This window comes from Cynoglossus semilaevis, chromosome 3 (assembly GCF_000523025.1).
Source record: "Cynoglossus semilaevis isolate Cse_v1.0 chromosome 3, Cse_v1.0, whole genome shotgun sequence".
NCBI lineage: Eukaryota > Metazoa > Chordata > Actinopteri > Pleuronectiformes > Cynoglossidae > Cynoglossus > Cynoglossus semilaevis.
This window is the reverse complement of record NC_024309.1, coordinates 1548260-1563572: the sequence shown is the minus strand read 5'-3', so window position 1 is coordinate 1563572 and position 15313 is coordinate 1548260. Positions and strand designations below refer to the sequence as shown.

Genomic DNA, 15313 nt, shown 5'->3' with positions numbered 1-15313 from the left:
ACTTTAAGAATCAATGCCTATCAATGCTGGCCATTTAGGCAATTATTACTATTATACTAAAATGCAAAAAAAACCCCACATTAGCAATATTTTTTCAAGCCCCTAGGAAGACCGAGGTACCTCATTAAAGGCTATCTTTGTTCGACTTGACTGCACTGTTTCCTGTTAGCTACTTTTTGGATGGCAGGAAGTTCGAGGAATGTCCCAAGTTTCTTGTTCGAGAGAAGAAAAAAAGCCTAAAAGCTGTCAAAAATGTACCTTCCAGTGACAACTCTAGATTAACCTAAAATATTTATTTTTATTTCAAATGCATTGTTAAATTGCATTTCATACACAACGTATTGTTTTAATTAGGTTTAAAGTAAAAGGATATTAATCTTAATGTCTTGGCAAACCACATTTTTCTGACAACGTAACATCATCTCACCATGTGCTGCACTCTTATTGGCTCATGTCTCCATGGCAGCTGAGGACTTTGATGTAAAAATACCAACTGGCTCAGTGGAATGATCCAGATGAGGGGAAGTGTGTGGTAATGTGAAGTGCTAATACCGTTTTAGTTATGTTATTAGTCTAAATCCTGTTAGCTTTCTGTGGATTTGCAATGCTTGCAGCTTCATCGTGTTACACAAAGCTGTGCCATTTGGGAGGTTTTGTCTTTTTCTCAGCTTCCATCTTTTGTCCTGTTGAAGGGCTTTTTTATGGAATTAATTTATAAACAAAAAACAATTGAATTGAAAAATTAAACAATACCTCTGAATCTGACACTCATTTCTAAGATTAAAAAAACACACTTATAAAAAATGAGTTTGACACCCCTGTTTTATACACCTGGCAATTCTTGAGTGACAGTGAGGAGTAAAAATACTTTCTTTAAACGGGAAGAGATCTCCAGCAAATCTGCACTTGAGAGTGTAAAGCTGTCTGTCTTGGCCAAAAGCAGATGTGCGAAGAGGATAATGGTGGAGACAGCGGAGGTAAGAAAAAAGAGGTGGAGAGAGGAGTAAGGGTGGAGAATGGAGATGGCGCAGCAGATACACAACATATCAACACTTCGTAAGTTAGCCGTACTTACAGGACATTAGGGGAAACTATTCAAAACATATTGGGAGGATAAAAAAATAAATACAGTACTAAAGTATTTACAACAGAGTCAATTATTTTTCAGTCGTTCTATCTTATGTTGGGTCTTCCCTTTTGGAGATGCACTGATCTTGTATTAAGATCTGATATCTGTTTTCATGTTGACTAAATCGTTAGATCGGACATTTGGTAATGGAAATGCAGTAGATGACAAAAATAGTCAACAAAATGGAGTTTGGAAAAGAGTCAGCTGCATAGCTGAATTCCGATAAAGAGATACATACATACAAGAAAGCGAAGGAAGGTGACAACACAACAAAGTACAGGGGGTCCTCGACTTACTCGACGTACTCAGGGCACGGTCCCTTTTTGCGACGTGAGCCTTATTGAAGGAAAAAAAGTTTTTAAAAAAAAGTATGGCGTACTGCAGACGAAAATAAAAACAGAACAAGGGAACAAGGGACCAAAGAACAAGACTTTCTTAATGCCATCGGTTCAGGACGTTGTAAATTAGGGAAAGCAGTGTAAAGATGGGAAACCTTCAACCGATAGCATAAAGATTCTAAAGAAGAACGCAAACATTTTTGTGGCAACACTTGTCAATGGGAAAAAATGAAAATTCAACTATTTCAACACTTTGAGCGTAGGGACAGTTTGCCATGACATATGTCACAATGTTAATATTGTACGTCATCAAGAATATTGCACGTCATCAAAATAACATCGTTTGACCACGAGATGGCGCCAACGTCATAAAAACATCTCTATGAAAGGTGAAACTTCAACAGATCACTGTTTCACACATACTTTGTAAAAAAGTTAAAAGCATGTTCATATATGTTGTGATTTTTTTTGCATTTCAGCATAAATGTGGGGGCGGGGTTATTGTCATATGAAAAAATAAGCAGAAGCACAGAAACCGCACTGAACCACATCTGAAACGATGTAGTGATGCGTCCGACCACAGTTGTAGATACTGTGTGAATCCACACCTTGAGGGTGTCCATTTCCCAACGGTTTATTTGACTGAAAACACATTTTAATTTTAGCTGAGAGAAGATTAAAAAAAGGGACAATTTTTCTTACCATTGCTGTTCCTGTCACTGGGCCCTGCCACAGCTGGCTCTTCCTGCTCTCCCCTCCTTATCTCCCTCCACCTCCCTGCCCTCCTCTGTCCTCCTGCTCCACCTTCTTCCTGTCCCTCTGGCAGGACTGCAGCCTCAGGCACCGACTCGAAAGCACTCTCTTCATCTTCTTCTTCATCCTGCGAGGAGAAGATGGTGCTCCCGGACAGTCGGTTGCTGTCCACGGAGGAGAGGCGCGTGTGGCTGCAGAAACGGCCACGCCCCTCGTAGCCTGAGTTGCTGTAGCATGACGTACTGTAACAGGAAGTGCTGTAGCAGGAGGTGCTGTAGCAGGATGTGTCGCAGAACTCGCAGTCATTTTCACCTGGAGGTCTTTGTGTGCTTTGTGCACCAACTCTTCTACCTACTCCAACTCCTCCGTTACTAGAATCCCCCTCTTCGCTCTCTAAGCAGGAGGGAGAAATCCTTCTCACGGCTTCATGTACTCCCCCCTCACCCTCCAGCAGCTGGTTAAGTTCAGAAAGACGTTCAATGGAGAGGCTGCGTGGAAGAGTACGACGACAGCAGGGACCTGGACACTCTGGAACCTGCAGTTATTTAGACAAATAACTGTAGTATTAGTAGTTCATTTGTATACTGTAAAGGTGTGTATAAACACAGACAACCAACAAATACTTTCCTTTTTTGTCTGACTGTGTCAAGAACTAGTTTGTGTCTCCTGCATTTACCATAGTCAATTATTAAAATATAAAATTTTAAGTATGTTCTACCACTGCTGTGTTAATTATATGTCCTACGATACGCAGATGACACTCTGTTCTACAATTACATTAAACCTAACAAATCCATAATAGAGTTAAAAAAACTACTTGTCATTGTGACACAGCACACCACGAAATCCAAGCTCACCATTTGTATAATGAGTAACAGCATAACCTAATCTGTCACATAAAACACCCATTATCCAACCAAGCATGCCAGCTGAACAGCTACGGTTTTTTTTTGGATGTAGTGCATCAGATGTTCTTTCAGATGTAGTGCAGATGTAGTACCTATTATATAGGTATCGGTTGATATCAGAATTGGAAAAAGTGTTTAGATAATATCGGCATGTCAGATATCAACAAAGAGCTAATATCGGATATTCCTAATATATACAGTATATACTGTATTTACATGTTGTCACTTCAATGAAATAGAAATCAGCCAAAATCAATAATGACAAGGCACAAGAATCGGCCCAAAAAAATTGCAATTGGTGCATTAAAGTCATGGTATGCCTCCTGTTTGATTCCTTAACACAACAGTAATCGTTCTGATTCTCTACTTTTTTTTTTTGTATTTTTTGCGTGCAAAGTACAAAGCTACCTGAGAAGGAGAGTGGGTTGTGTCCTCCTCTTCCTCCTCCTCCTGTCTTTCCACCTCGCCATCTTTTGAGGTTTTGATCGTAGGTGACAGTCCATTGGTTTCCTGAGTCTTATCTGAAGAATCTTCCTCCCCTGTCACCTCCTCGTCCTGGCTGGGAGGTCTGCATTGTGCCGAGGGAAGGCTATGAAGAAGGTGATGAATGCGAATGTAGTGGGATCGTGGTGTTTCCGGTTCGCCACAGGATGAGGCGATCACTGTCTCCAGCTCGGAAACCGGAAGGGAACAGGGCCGGTTTTTGCGTCGTGAAGGACTGCTTGCAAAGAGGGAGTTGCAGGTGCTGCTCCTCTCCACTCCATCCGTCACCTCCGGAGGCGCACATCCCTCTAGATCCTTTGGAGCCTCTTGGGTTGCACTGGTTTCTTCCGTAGAAGCCCCAATAGTGGCTGCTCCATTATTTGTGGTCGCAGGAGTGTCAGAGCCTTGTTTTTGTTGGCTTTCCTGTCCAGACCCTTCATCTTCTTCTGTCACCTCCAAAGACTGCGGTGCACACTCTTCTCTGTGCTCTTCCTCTTCTCTCTCCTCCTGAGTTGCCGTTGCCGTTTCTCCACCCTCCGGTTTTACTTCCACATTGCTCAGCACCTCCTGGTGCTGCTGAGCTGCAGCTCCCTCCTCCTCCTCCACCTGAGGCTCAGTGGACTCAGGCTCCCTTATGGTGCTCTCGTGCTGCTCCTCCACCCTGAGGTCGGGATGTACCTCTGGTGACACAGTCACTTCTTTCTGGGGAGCAGGTGGGACCTCCTCAGGCGTTGTTATGTCAAGTGTGGAAGCTGGTGGTGCAGTGGTGTCAGGGGTGGGTGGAACATCCAGGGGGAGGTCGGGCATGTCTGGTCCTACACTCAGTGTGTCGTCATCAGGTGCATTAGCTGCATGGTTGACATCTGCTGCATTTCCTCCCTCTGGACATGCCGCCTCTATGACCAGTGAAACCTCTTCATCATCTAAGGGAAGAAGAACTACTGTGTCAGTAATGGAAAAACACACTAAACCTGAACCTTATTTTTATTTTACAAAAACAAAGTTATTCAGCATGAATAACTGTCAGTCGTACAATAAAGCCACTGATTATAGTGAACAGTTTTCTCAAGTGCATTACATTGTCAATAGAGATGCCTTGTGTACCTGGGTGAATAGAGGAGGTCAGCTCAAAGCGGAACTGCAGCTGCCCGCAGACATGATCTGTCGGCAATCTGCGGCCAAGAGAGTAACTTACTACCCGATCCCTGTGCACAGCGAGTGTGAGAAGGAGGGTGAGAGAAAAAGAGTGGTGAATCAGAGAAGGACCTTGGAATACCTCAAACAACTGACTACACCCATGAATGCATGTTTGTATGTGTGTGTTTACCCAATGGCGTGTTTTTCCAAAAGCCTCTGCACGGGGACCGACAGCTTTCCCAGGAAACGCTTGATAATTGGTCGACTCTTGGCAAACTTGTCCTTTACCTCGATCTCCAGGACATCGGTTGGCAGAGACACGAAACTGAACCTCTGGGGGAATCAGACACATGGAGAGGGAGGGTTAGTTGAGAACAACAATACACATGGACTGGATTTAGAAGAGGCTACAATTTCATATGAATGAGTCAACAAAGCCAAACAACTTTGTCTCTCAGGATGTTTTTTGGCAGTTACTATTTTTATCCACAAATTTCCTATTTCAGTGTTTTTGGCAGTGTTTTTTTTGTTTTTTTTATCCACAAATTTCCTATTTCAGTTAAATTAAGTGGTCTTTCTTAATAATAATAATAATATTAATTTGAACTTTATTGATCCCATTGATCCCAAATGTGTTTTGTGTTAACAATAGATCTGCTGTAACAGGCTGCCCCTGGCAATGTGTTTCCCAAAAAGTGTTTTATGTTCACAATAGATCTGCTGTAACAGGCCAAGTATGTGGTTCCTCTGGGAATCAAACCCAGGACTCCCTGCTTCCAAGGAAGGCGTACTGACCGCTACACTGTGGAACCGACCTTGAACTTCATTGATCCCATATTTGGGAAATTCTTGTATTAACAGCGGATCTGCTGCAACAGGCTTCCCCTGGCAGGCGCCAAGCATGTGGTTTCTCTGGAAATTGAACCCAACTCTCTGCTCTCTGCTTCCGAGGCAGGCATGCGAAGCGCTACACTATGAAACTGACAGTGACTAGAGTGACTAAGAGGATCTCACAAAATACAGAGTGTGATCTGATCTAGGACATATAAACATCACATGAGTCCGACTTGTGCTTGAGAAAAAGAAAAACACAAATGAGTGAAAGCAAAAGTAGCACAATCCAATTTAAGGTGTGCAACCAGTGAATGTAAACAAAGCTGTCTTCTGCATAAAGGTGCATTTGCTTGCTCACTAGTACCTGTGCAAACTAGCTGGTGAGTTCTAACAGAAAAAGTTTTAATGGAGACAGACTTTCTTAAATGTAATATATTTATGGGAAATGGCAAACCAAAACACTTCCTCGGATATGCAAAGTTAGCGATGGAGCATACAGTGCCACATCCGTCTTTACAAATCAATCAGAACTAGGGACGTCCGACCAGCCTGATAATAGCATATTTAAAGTATGTAATATCTGCAAGAATTACCTTCGATAATGGTAACCTGATTATGCAATAACTGGGTTTCGCAAAATATGCTGAAATCGCTTGGGTGGTATTTAGACGTTAACCAAGGTTTTGAGGGAAAACGGCTGCATATATCGGTATTGGTTGATATCGGAAGTGTATGGACTATATCGCTAATATTGGATATTAGCAAAAAGTTAAAATTGGACATCCCTAATGAGAACATTAATACAAAAGAGCCTCATTTGAAATATAACTCTGTTTTTATGTATGGGTTTCTACAAGGTCACCTTATTCTTCCTCTCTCAAGCTTGATTAAAATGTCGCAGCTTGTATAACAACATTTTTAGTCAAATCCAGATGGGGGCCGCCTTTATACTAGATGGTTTTTAAAATATAAATATATGTATATTTTATATGTCCTGTTTTCTAAAAATAAAATAAATCCCTTTTGACCTTTAAATTAAATATGTTTTATTATTTATTTTTTAGTTTAAGCCAATGTTTTTCAAACTTGGGGTTGCAACACCACGTAGGGTCACCTGATCAAAAACTAACTAAACTATAAAAAAATGTCTGTGGGGTCACCTGAAATTTGGGATGTCAAATGGGGTCACAAGCCACTGGTTTAGCATAAGACCTAAGGTCTCTAACTTCACCTTAAGTATTCATTTCTTCAGCCTTTGTTGGACTCATTCAAACAGTGGAGGATTTTCACTGTGTTTATGCGGAAAGACGACCTGAATACTAAGATTGAGTTTTATCTCTTTGTGTGAATGAGATAAATATGGCAGCGTGGTTCTCACAGGGTGGAGAGGACATCAATTATTTACTAGATGCAGGAAAATGCAGCGCACATAAAACAACTGCTGTTGCAGCAACAGCTTACAGTATTATATCCTTAGGAAAAGGACATCATGACAGTGTGCAAGAAGCGATGAAAGACAGGGAAACATAATTTAATTTGGACTGACTGAAAAATGTCTTTCTCTCCTTGTAATGCAGCTGTATAGGTTATACAGTGCACAAACACACTTTTCTTTATAATAAATGTATGAATTTCTGTCTTCACTTCAAGTAAGATCCCTTTTCTTGTTATTTTTTCGGTCTGAAGCTCAGTAGAGGTGTAATTTTCTCGAGGCCTCATCACTTACGTTACAGTGTCTATGTCAAGATTGATTTCTCTACCAGAGTCATATTGTTTTCCTGGAAAAGTTCTTGAATGAGAAAACCAATCACCTGACGTAGGTGACCACATTCAAACATGATTTTTCTGATTTACATTGATCTTTTTACTATATTACATACACAGAGCATCCATACCTGCCATTCGGTTGGCTGGCGCACTATAATTGCTCCTAAGCTGTATGTAATATATGCAAGTAAAAGTAAAAAAAAAGCACATTAGTACCTATGTCAGTTAACCTAACAGTTAAAATAGTCCTGAAAAAAAAATTGGTCTCAAATACTTTTAAGTTTGCCTTAATAAGTGTAAGTGAACGACATGTCACTGTGACACAGCACACCACTGCACACAAGGAAATGTGACCTCATTTTACCCATCATCATAGTGAGCAGGGGGCAGCTTAAGGACCCTTGGAGCAGTGTGTGGGGACGGTACCATGCTCAGAGCGCCTTAGTGGAAACTTGGCAGCTGGTGGATTCAAACCTGAAATCTTCCCGACCCAAGTACACTTCCTTAACCACCATGCTACCACTTGATTTATAATAATTCCAGAAATATATATATATATTCTATGTTACAATCTTTAAAGTTTGAGCTATGTTCACTTAGCAACCAAGGCTTACAATTACTCAATTATTGCCCCCGGTGATTCAAAATTTGGACAAAGGCACAATAGAATTACAAATAGTAGAACAAAAAATGTCCAAGGTTATTAATCAACTATACATTATGAAGTTAGCTTCAGATTTTGAATTTTTGAAGCATTGCTTTTTTACTGATCAAAGTTGGGGGCAACAGAATGAATGTCACAGGTTCACAGTCATAATGTCATAAAAGACGAGCCTGTGTGTGTGTGTATGTGTGTGTTTGTACCTCTGTGCTCCACTGCGGGTTTATTGTGTTGCACACCACTCTGGAGCGTTTCTCCTGTCCGTGGTGTGGGAGCGAGGGGAAGATGCTGTGCTTCCCAGGCTGAATGGAGAGCTTTAGGTAAGGGTCAGGGTTGAAGAACATGCCCTTCTTCAGTCCCACTGCCTGGAGGTCTGATAGGAAAAAGTTTTTTTTTAGTGTTCAGGTTCACAGAAAGTAAACTACAGGCCTTAATGAAAAAAAAAATGAAACTATAGGATTTACAGTGGTGACTGATAACTGTCACTGAGCATTTCTAAATTAGTCTTAAACACAAATATCAAATAAACGTAATGAGACGTAATGGTAGCAATGTTTTATCAGAGCAAGAAACAACCATTGTACTTGTGTGCAGATATGGCTATAATCACATCGTAGAAGCACATATTAAATAAGTCAGGAAGTAAAAAAGACAGCTACAGGTTGGGCCAAAGCTAATGAATAAACACAACCAGTGAAATAAAATTAAAAAAAAAAATGTAGACAATAGACAGATAGAAAGAGACAGGGAAGCGAAGAATACCTGAAAGCGAAAAGTTAATGAGTCTCCTGTTGCTGAGACCATGGTTAACCTCAGGACTAACCACTGGCTTTAACACCTGCAAGCACAGACAGATGGACAGACGGATAATGTATGAATTTAAACAACAACATAAAAATACACTCAGCCTTCCTTTGTCTTCTACACCATAGACTTCCATTCTTTCCTGTAAGATGATCCTGTAATGAAGCCCATGAGGCTAGGGGTCACTACAGCTAGTTAATGGTACTTTATGCAAGTAGCAAACAACATCAGGCTTTGAATTGTATTAAAAACACAACAGAAACAGAAATGTATTATTTTAAATCCTAAGTATATGTCAGTTTACATTTGGCCAATTCATCCAATCTCTATTCCTCACGTTGTTCTTTTCTGGCTAACAGCATCCGGCAATCAATACTTGGCCTTTATTATCCTGACATTGATTCTTGAGCCAGGAAGAGGAGTAGCTGGAGCGGTGAGACAGAGAGAGACAGCGGTGAAAGGATGAGAGTGTAAATACTGCGCTGTTTTCGAATAGACGGTGTTGCCTGACATCTCCTAAGCACGTAGCCCTGTGAAGTAACACAGCAACAGAGGATGTTGCTTTGCGTACAGTTTTCGTAAGCTGTCCTAAAGGTTAAGTGTGGTTTGTGAATTTGTTAGTAACTCAGACTAACATTGAGTAAAGAGGTTTAAAAAAAATGAATCAAGATGAGCGGTGACTCCAAAGCCTTTTAAGCAGGGTTCTCAAACTCAGATGAGCAGAAGGCCATTCCTGCCTTTTCACATTAGTATTTACTTTTTAATACAAATCTAAAAAGAATAAGTAGTGCTCGTTTTATAAATATAACGTATAAAAACTACAGCAAAAACAGGGAGAACAAACCTTAAAACACATTTTGAAACGACCAACTGGAGTTTGGCAGCCATGTTTTAAAGGAATGACTATTGTTGAAAATAAAGTACCCTAACCTTTTTTTAAAAAAAAAAAAAGATAAGAATTGCATCTATCATTTCAAAAATGTTTTTCTTTTATAGCAATGTCAGAGTAATTAAATTTAAGATGAGAATTTCTTCTGATAACAATAGATAAAAAATAAAGAATTTTACCACAGATTTTATTCAGAGACTCTAGCAATTGCACCTACAATATGATACACCTATAATATACATGTGTACAAAGGTTCATCCTCTTGTTCTTCTTCTTTTAGGATGTTCCCTTCAGGGGGCACCAGAGTGGAGCATCTGCCTCCATCTCACCCTATCACCTGCCTCTTCTGCTTTTACACCAACCACCTCCGTATCTTCAGAAGGCTCATCTAGTAGATATTAAAAAAAGACTTAAGATACCAAAGTAAAATAACACATTTTAATTTGAATGTGTTTAATCCTAAGGGGGCTCCAAAAATCTGAAGGAAAACAAGAAAAAATAATAAAATGATCCAATTGTTCTAGAAGCGAATGCGATTGGGTGGGTGGGCCATTGGCATGGAAAATTTGGAAACCCTTATAGACTATTATTAAGTTGCTGCCATGTTTTATTACAGCAAGAGTCGACCGTTGTAGTGGTGTCGGCAGAGATGGTTGTAATCACATCTTAGAAGCACATATTGAATAAGCTGAAATATGCCTGTGCACCCTGTAGGATGAGACACACACTTTTCAGTCAAGGGGTGTTGTGTTTTTACAAAATGACTTCATCTGATTACTGTTCTAGAAAAACAAGCCTCTTAACTCTCTGACTCTGACACCGTGTGACTGTGTGCGAGTGAGAGAAGGAGAGAAATACAATAACGTGTTCCTTTGAGACAGGGAGGCAGGATGATTTAACACAGTCTGGAGGAGGGCATCCCAACCTTTTTAGAGTCATGGCACATATTTTACATTACAAAAAATCCCACAGTGCACCGCCAAACAAAAATGTCCCAAGAGGTATTATGTAATGAAATACAATGATCTTATAGTTTTATATGACTGGTAATTTCTCTTCTCAGTAGGCCTGTTTAGTTGAGCACAACACTGTTAGGCCCGCAGGAATTGAAGAAAGACATGCATAGAGATCAATCAGCGGAGTTTCTTTTTTCACTTTTTATAGGCATCTGCTGCCACCTAGTTAATTAAAGACTATTTAACTGTTCTGTCTGCTACTGTTGTGACGACATATGAAGACAAATTAATTGCAGAGTTTTCAGGCAAATTAGCTACCAATAGTGTTTCGACGTTTTTTGTTTTTTTGGGGCTAACAGCGTCCGCCAATCAATACTTGGTCTTTATTCTCCTACATATTTTGCGATATATAATATGTAATTTTTCATTTCGGATTATGGGGAAAAAAATTCGACTTACATCGCCACTACAAATCAAACCTTGACGTAAGTCGAGGACCCCATGTATATCAATTATCGCAGAATCATGATATCATGATAGCAAAATATCGTCTCAGAGTACCTGGTGATAGCCAGCCCTTGTTTATAAACAGCTGACGTTTGTGCGTTTTATTTCTCTGAAACAACGCAAACTCAATTACACAATTGTTTTTATTTTACAAACACGAACCATCTTTAAATAGACATTCGAAAAGCAGAGCTCTGAGAAATATCGATAAAAAGTTTGAACATCGACCCATACTGCAGACAAATAGGCTCTATAACAAACCAGAGGACTTCTGCTAACGCTAACGTCACCGTGGAGTAATAAAACAATTAGGATGACAGTAATACCATGTGTACTGCAAGAATAACAGTGTGGAGCTAAAGTTTAATGTTACCCAAGCTATCCAGCCGAACCCCGTCCTTCTCCTCCTCCCGCTCCCGCTCCTCCTCTTAGGATGGCTGGGGGATACCAGTCCCAGGTGGAGACACATGCCATCCATCACACACAAACAAAAACCAAACACAGGGTCTCCTCAGACTGCAGCATCTCTCTGTTTGTCTGTTTAGCTACAGGAAAAAGAAAAACTCTGTCCACCGGCTACTTTCTGCTCATCTCCTATTCTCACCTCTGCTTCTTAAATCTCTGCTGTGTCTGCCGTAAGCTATGTGACCTGGGAACGTCCACAGCTGGCTTCTGAAGCCAGAATGACTTACCTGAACTGGACATATACTATACTCTGCAATTTCTCTTCTCTCCCTTCCTCCCTCCCTCACTCACCCACTCTCTTTCTCTCTCTCTCTCTCTCTCTCTTTTGCTCTCTCCCTCCTTCTCCCTGTCTTTCTTCCCATGGTGGTTATTTATATTCATTTGTCCTCAGGAAGCGAGTGCAGATCAAGTTCTAGGGCCATCAGCGTTTCCAGAGGCCGATGGCAGCAGAATGTGAAGGTAAACATGGAAACCCAATCCGCCCCAGCTGGACGTCCTCTCAGGGCGAAGTGGCTTGAGAAAGCGATGATAAGCAAAAGGTTTGTTTTCTATCAGCCTGTTTTAAAGTGTATTTTTAACCTGTTCAGAGGAATTAAACACAGCTAGGATGTGTGTTGCATGTTTCGTTTTACTGTCAGTAAGCGTTAATTTTGACAGCGAATTCTGATTTAGTCTTTTGAATAACACACTATTTCGTTTAAGTGATATCATATCAAGTCTAGTTATAGTGGACTAAATATCATAAGAGTTTTAATCGTGCAAGTCTATGGTGGATTTTTTGTCAACTAGATTTATAGAACTTTATGAATCCCTTAGGAATATTAAGGACTAACTGTATCTTCAGAATTCGCAGTCATTGGAAATATCCATCAATCTGTTTCGGAATGGTTTTAAGTAGGGATGTCCGCTAAGAATTTGTTGCCAATATCTCATATGCCGATATTGTCCAAACTCTTAATTTCCGTTTCTGATGTCAACAATTACCGATATAGCAGGTCAGTGGTGGCCTGTTGGTTAAGGAAATACTTCACAAATAGTGGGCCGTGCTGAGGTGCCGGGCGGGGGCATAAATGGCTTCCAATGGAAAATGGCACGCTGGACATAAGTATACCATTGCTGTAATGCTTAAATGATAACAAGCCTCCAGTCACTAGGTGGCAGCAACTCATACAGTGGTTTGTACAGATAAAAACATACATGTTATCGAGTAGAAATATTATTGAAGCCTGGTAATATGTATCAGTACAAAACACTGTATTGCTGGCACCAGCATTCTGCATAAATGATTGATTATTATACATTAAAATAGATTAATAATATAAGCTACAATGCTGCCATCTAGTGACTTTCACTTTCATATACAGCTGTTTTCCCCAAAGCTATTCATTTGGCGAAACCCAGGCATTGCGTTACTGGGTTTCATTATCGGAGAGAAAACCATAATGATTCTTACAGGTTTTTGTCCAATATGGGCAGAAACGGGTGTAATATGGTACACATATTCTGTTTTATTCTTCTATCTACATAATGAGAAAGAATAAGAAAAACAATGTGCAATTAAAAATAAATAAATAAATAAAATACACCATAAAATAAACAACCCCTTTCTACGTATCTATACCAACACAACAAACCAGCATGCAGTCCATTGTCTAAAAACAGACATAAGCTTCAATAGATGACCCAAGACATAGGGTTCATAACCTTCACTAAACAAATTCTTTGTCAGCAAGGACCAGCTTCAGGTCAATGAGAAACAAAGACCATGCCCTTTATCTTTGTGCCGCCCCATTAGTAGTTTGTAGGTCACATGTTCTCTACAAACATCCATGTTGCAGTTCTGTACAAAAATAATATATGAAGGAGACTTCAAAAGGTATTTGCGAACTGTTAGTGTATGGGACAGTTATCAAAAAAAATTTATATTTTTTTCTGTTTCACCTATGGAACAATCCTGGTGCAGAAAAAATTCTTCTTAAAATAAAATAAAAACTAAAATCACTAAAATAAAATAAAAAAAAAGAAGACATTGTGATTGTAAAACGTTTTTTAGGAAAGCTAATTCTATTTGCTATCAAACCTAGTATTAAATCATACAGGCTCCAGTTGTTTTTTTACCATGTTTGATCCTGGGATTTTAACAAAAATCGGACCGATAACAATCCATAGTATCAGATCGAGCCATCCCTAATCTTAAACAATCTCCTGTGCTGACCACAGAACAGCTCTTTAGTCAACCTCAGATGAGCTGGCTTGGTGGTGCAAAACAGTTAGACGGGTACACGTTTACTTTAGTTTTCATTCACAAAGAGAAACCATTAGGTGATACATTGTGTTGTTAAGCTGAGAATCAGTATCAATATGTTTTGCGATGTTGTGGTGAAATTTTGATACCAAACCAGATACAATTAACATTAAGGACCCAGTGAGGAACGTTCAAGAATTCAACATGAATGACGTGATTAAGTTATTGACTCAAGTGGTTCGTAAAGGCCTATCTCTGAGACACTGATGGTACAGTTGACTTCACCATCACCACTCGTGGCTTTAGTGTGTGAAATGGCAGTGACATGGAGATGACAAGCAAAATCTACGCTGCCTATAGATAAACTTAGACATTTACATCAAACTGTGGCTCATTCTATTCTTCTAAGGCGTCACAGTGTTTAAATCTAATTTTAAACTTCTTAGAATGAAATGATGAAATTGATGCCTGAAAAGCTCCATAGACATAAACCTAACCACCTTAACATTTATTTACTGATGAGATGATTTATTATCACGTTTACCAGCTCCATAAATGTTGGGGTTATTGTATAAAGGATGTAACCTTAATGTTAGCCTTCAGGGAAAAAAGAAAAACCTGAGGGACGGTATAACTCACAGGTGCTGAGCCCTTCTTGATGGTCACCGTGGGAGTTGTCGCTCTGAGTGCTCCAGTAACACCATGGTAGTATCTGAAGCAGACCTGGGTCTCAGCTATAAAGCACACACACAGACACAGACACACACACAGGGACGAAGACAAAAGTGTGGCATTGATAAAATGTAGAGGAAATAGAGTGCAAAGTGCCCAGAGGGACACGTGAGGATTCAGGTCATAGCAGTTTTGTGTGTCTTTCTGCTGGTTGGTTCAACAAGAAGACAGAGGGGAAAAAAAAAAAAAAAACAAGACTGACCAAGTTGAAGACATGTACTTTATAATCAGGGTGTGGTCAAATTATCATACAAATAATCCATGAAAAATCGAATAAAATAAATACATTTTATGAAGAAATTGGGGCTGGGATCTACAGAGAAAGGAGAAAGATTCATAGATTATTAGAATATTATTCCAGTGTCATTTCCATGGAATTTATATCAATTTTACACTGGTTGTTTTTACATATTATACATTACATCAGTATGAGTAAGCAGATTTTTATTTTTCCACAGTTGTTTTGTCATTTAAACCAAAAGAATTATCCACCTAAAGGCAGACATTTCTTCCTGCATTTTGTGCACAGAGAACACAGGGAGTCATGACAGAAGACCACTCACATGGAGAAAGCTCTCAGTTCAACTTACAGTATACTTACAGTAGAGTGTACACAGAGGAAATGTCATTAGAATGCACTTAAAAAATGTGTTGCATGCTAAGCTACACACAAAACCATGTCAACTGAATGTGCACAAAAAATCT

At 39.8% G+C, this 15313-nt stretch overlaps 1 protein-coding gene across 1 annotated transcript in view; it reads right to left on the bottom strand.

Moving 5' to 3' along the window:
• hecw1a (HECT, C2 and WW domain containing E3 ubiquitin protein ligase 1a) overlaps positions 1-15313 on the bottom strand; it is a 45816-nt gene that overhangs the window by 16844 nt on the left and 13659 nt on the right. The window contains exons 4-10 of the mRNA XM_025054675.1: positions 14516-14610; positions 8773-8848; positions 8214-8383; positions 4939-5081; positions 4716-4816; positions 3537-4534; positions 2170-2755 (exon numbers count right to left, since the gene is read on the bottom strand). Of these exons, the coding sequence (XP_024910443.1) occupies positions 2170-2755; positions 3537-4534; positions 4716-4816; positions 4939-5081; positions 8214-8383; positions 8773-8848; positions 14516-14610 (2169 nt within the window). The remainder of the gene's footprint in view (positions 1-2169; positions 2756-3536; positions 4535-4715; positions 4817-4938; positions 5082-8213; positions 8384-8772; positions 8849-14515; positions 14611-15313) is intronic.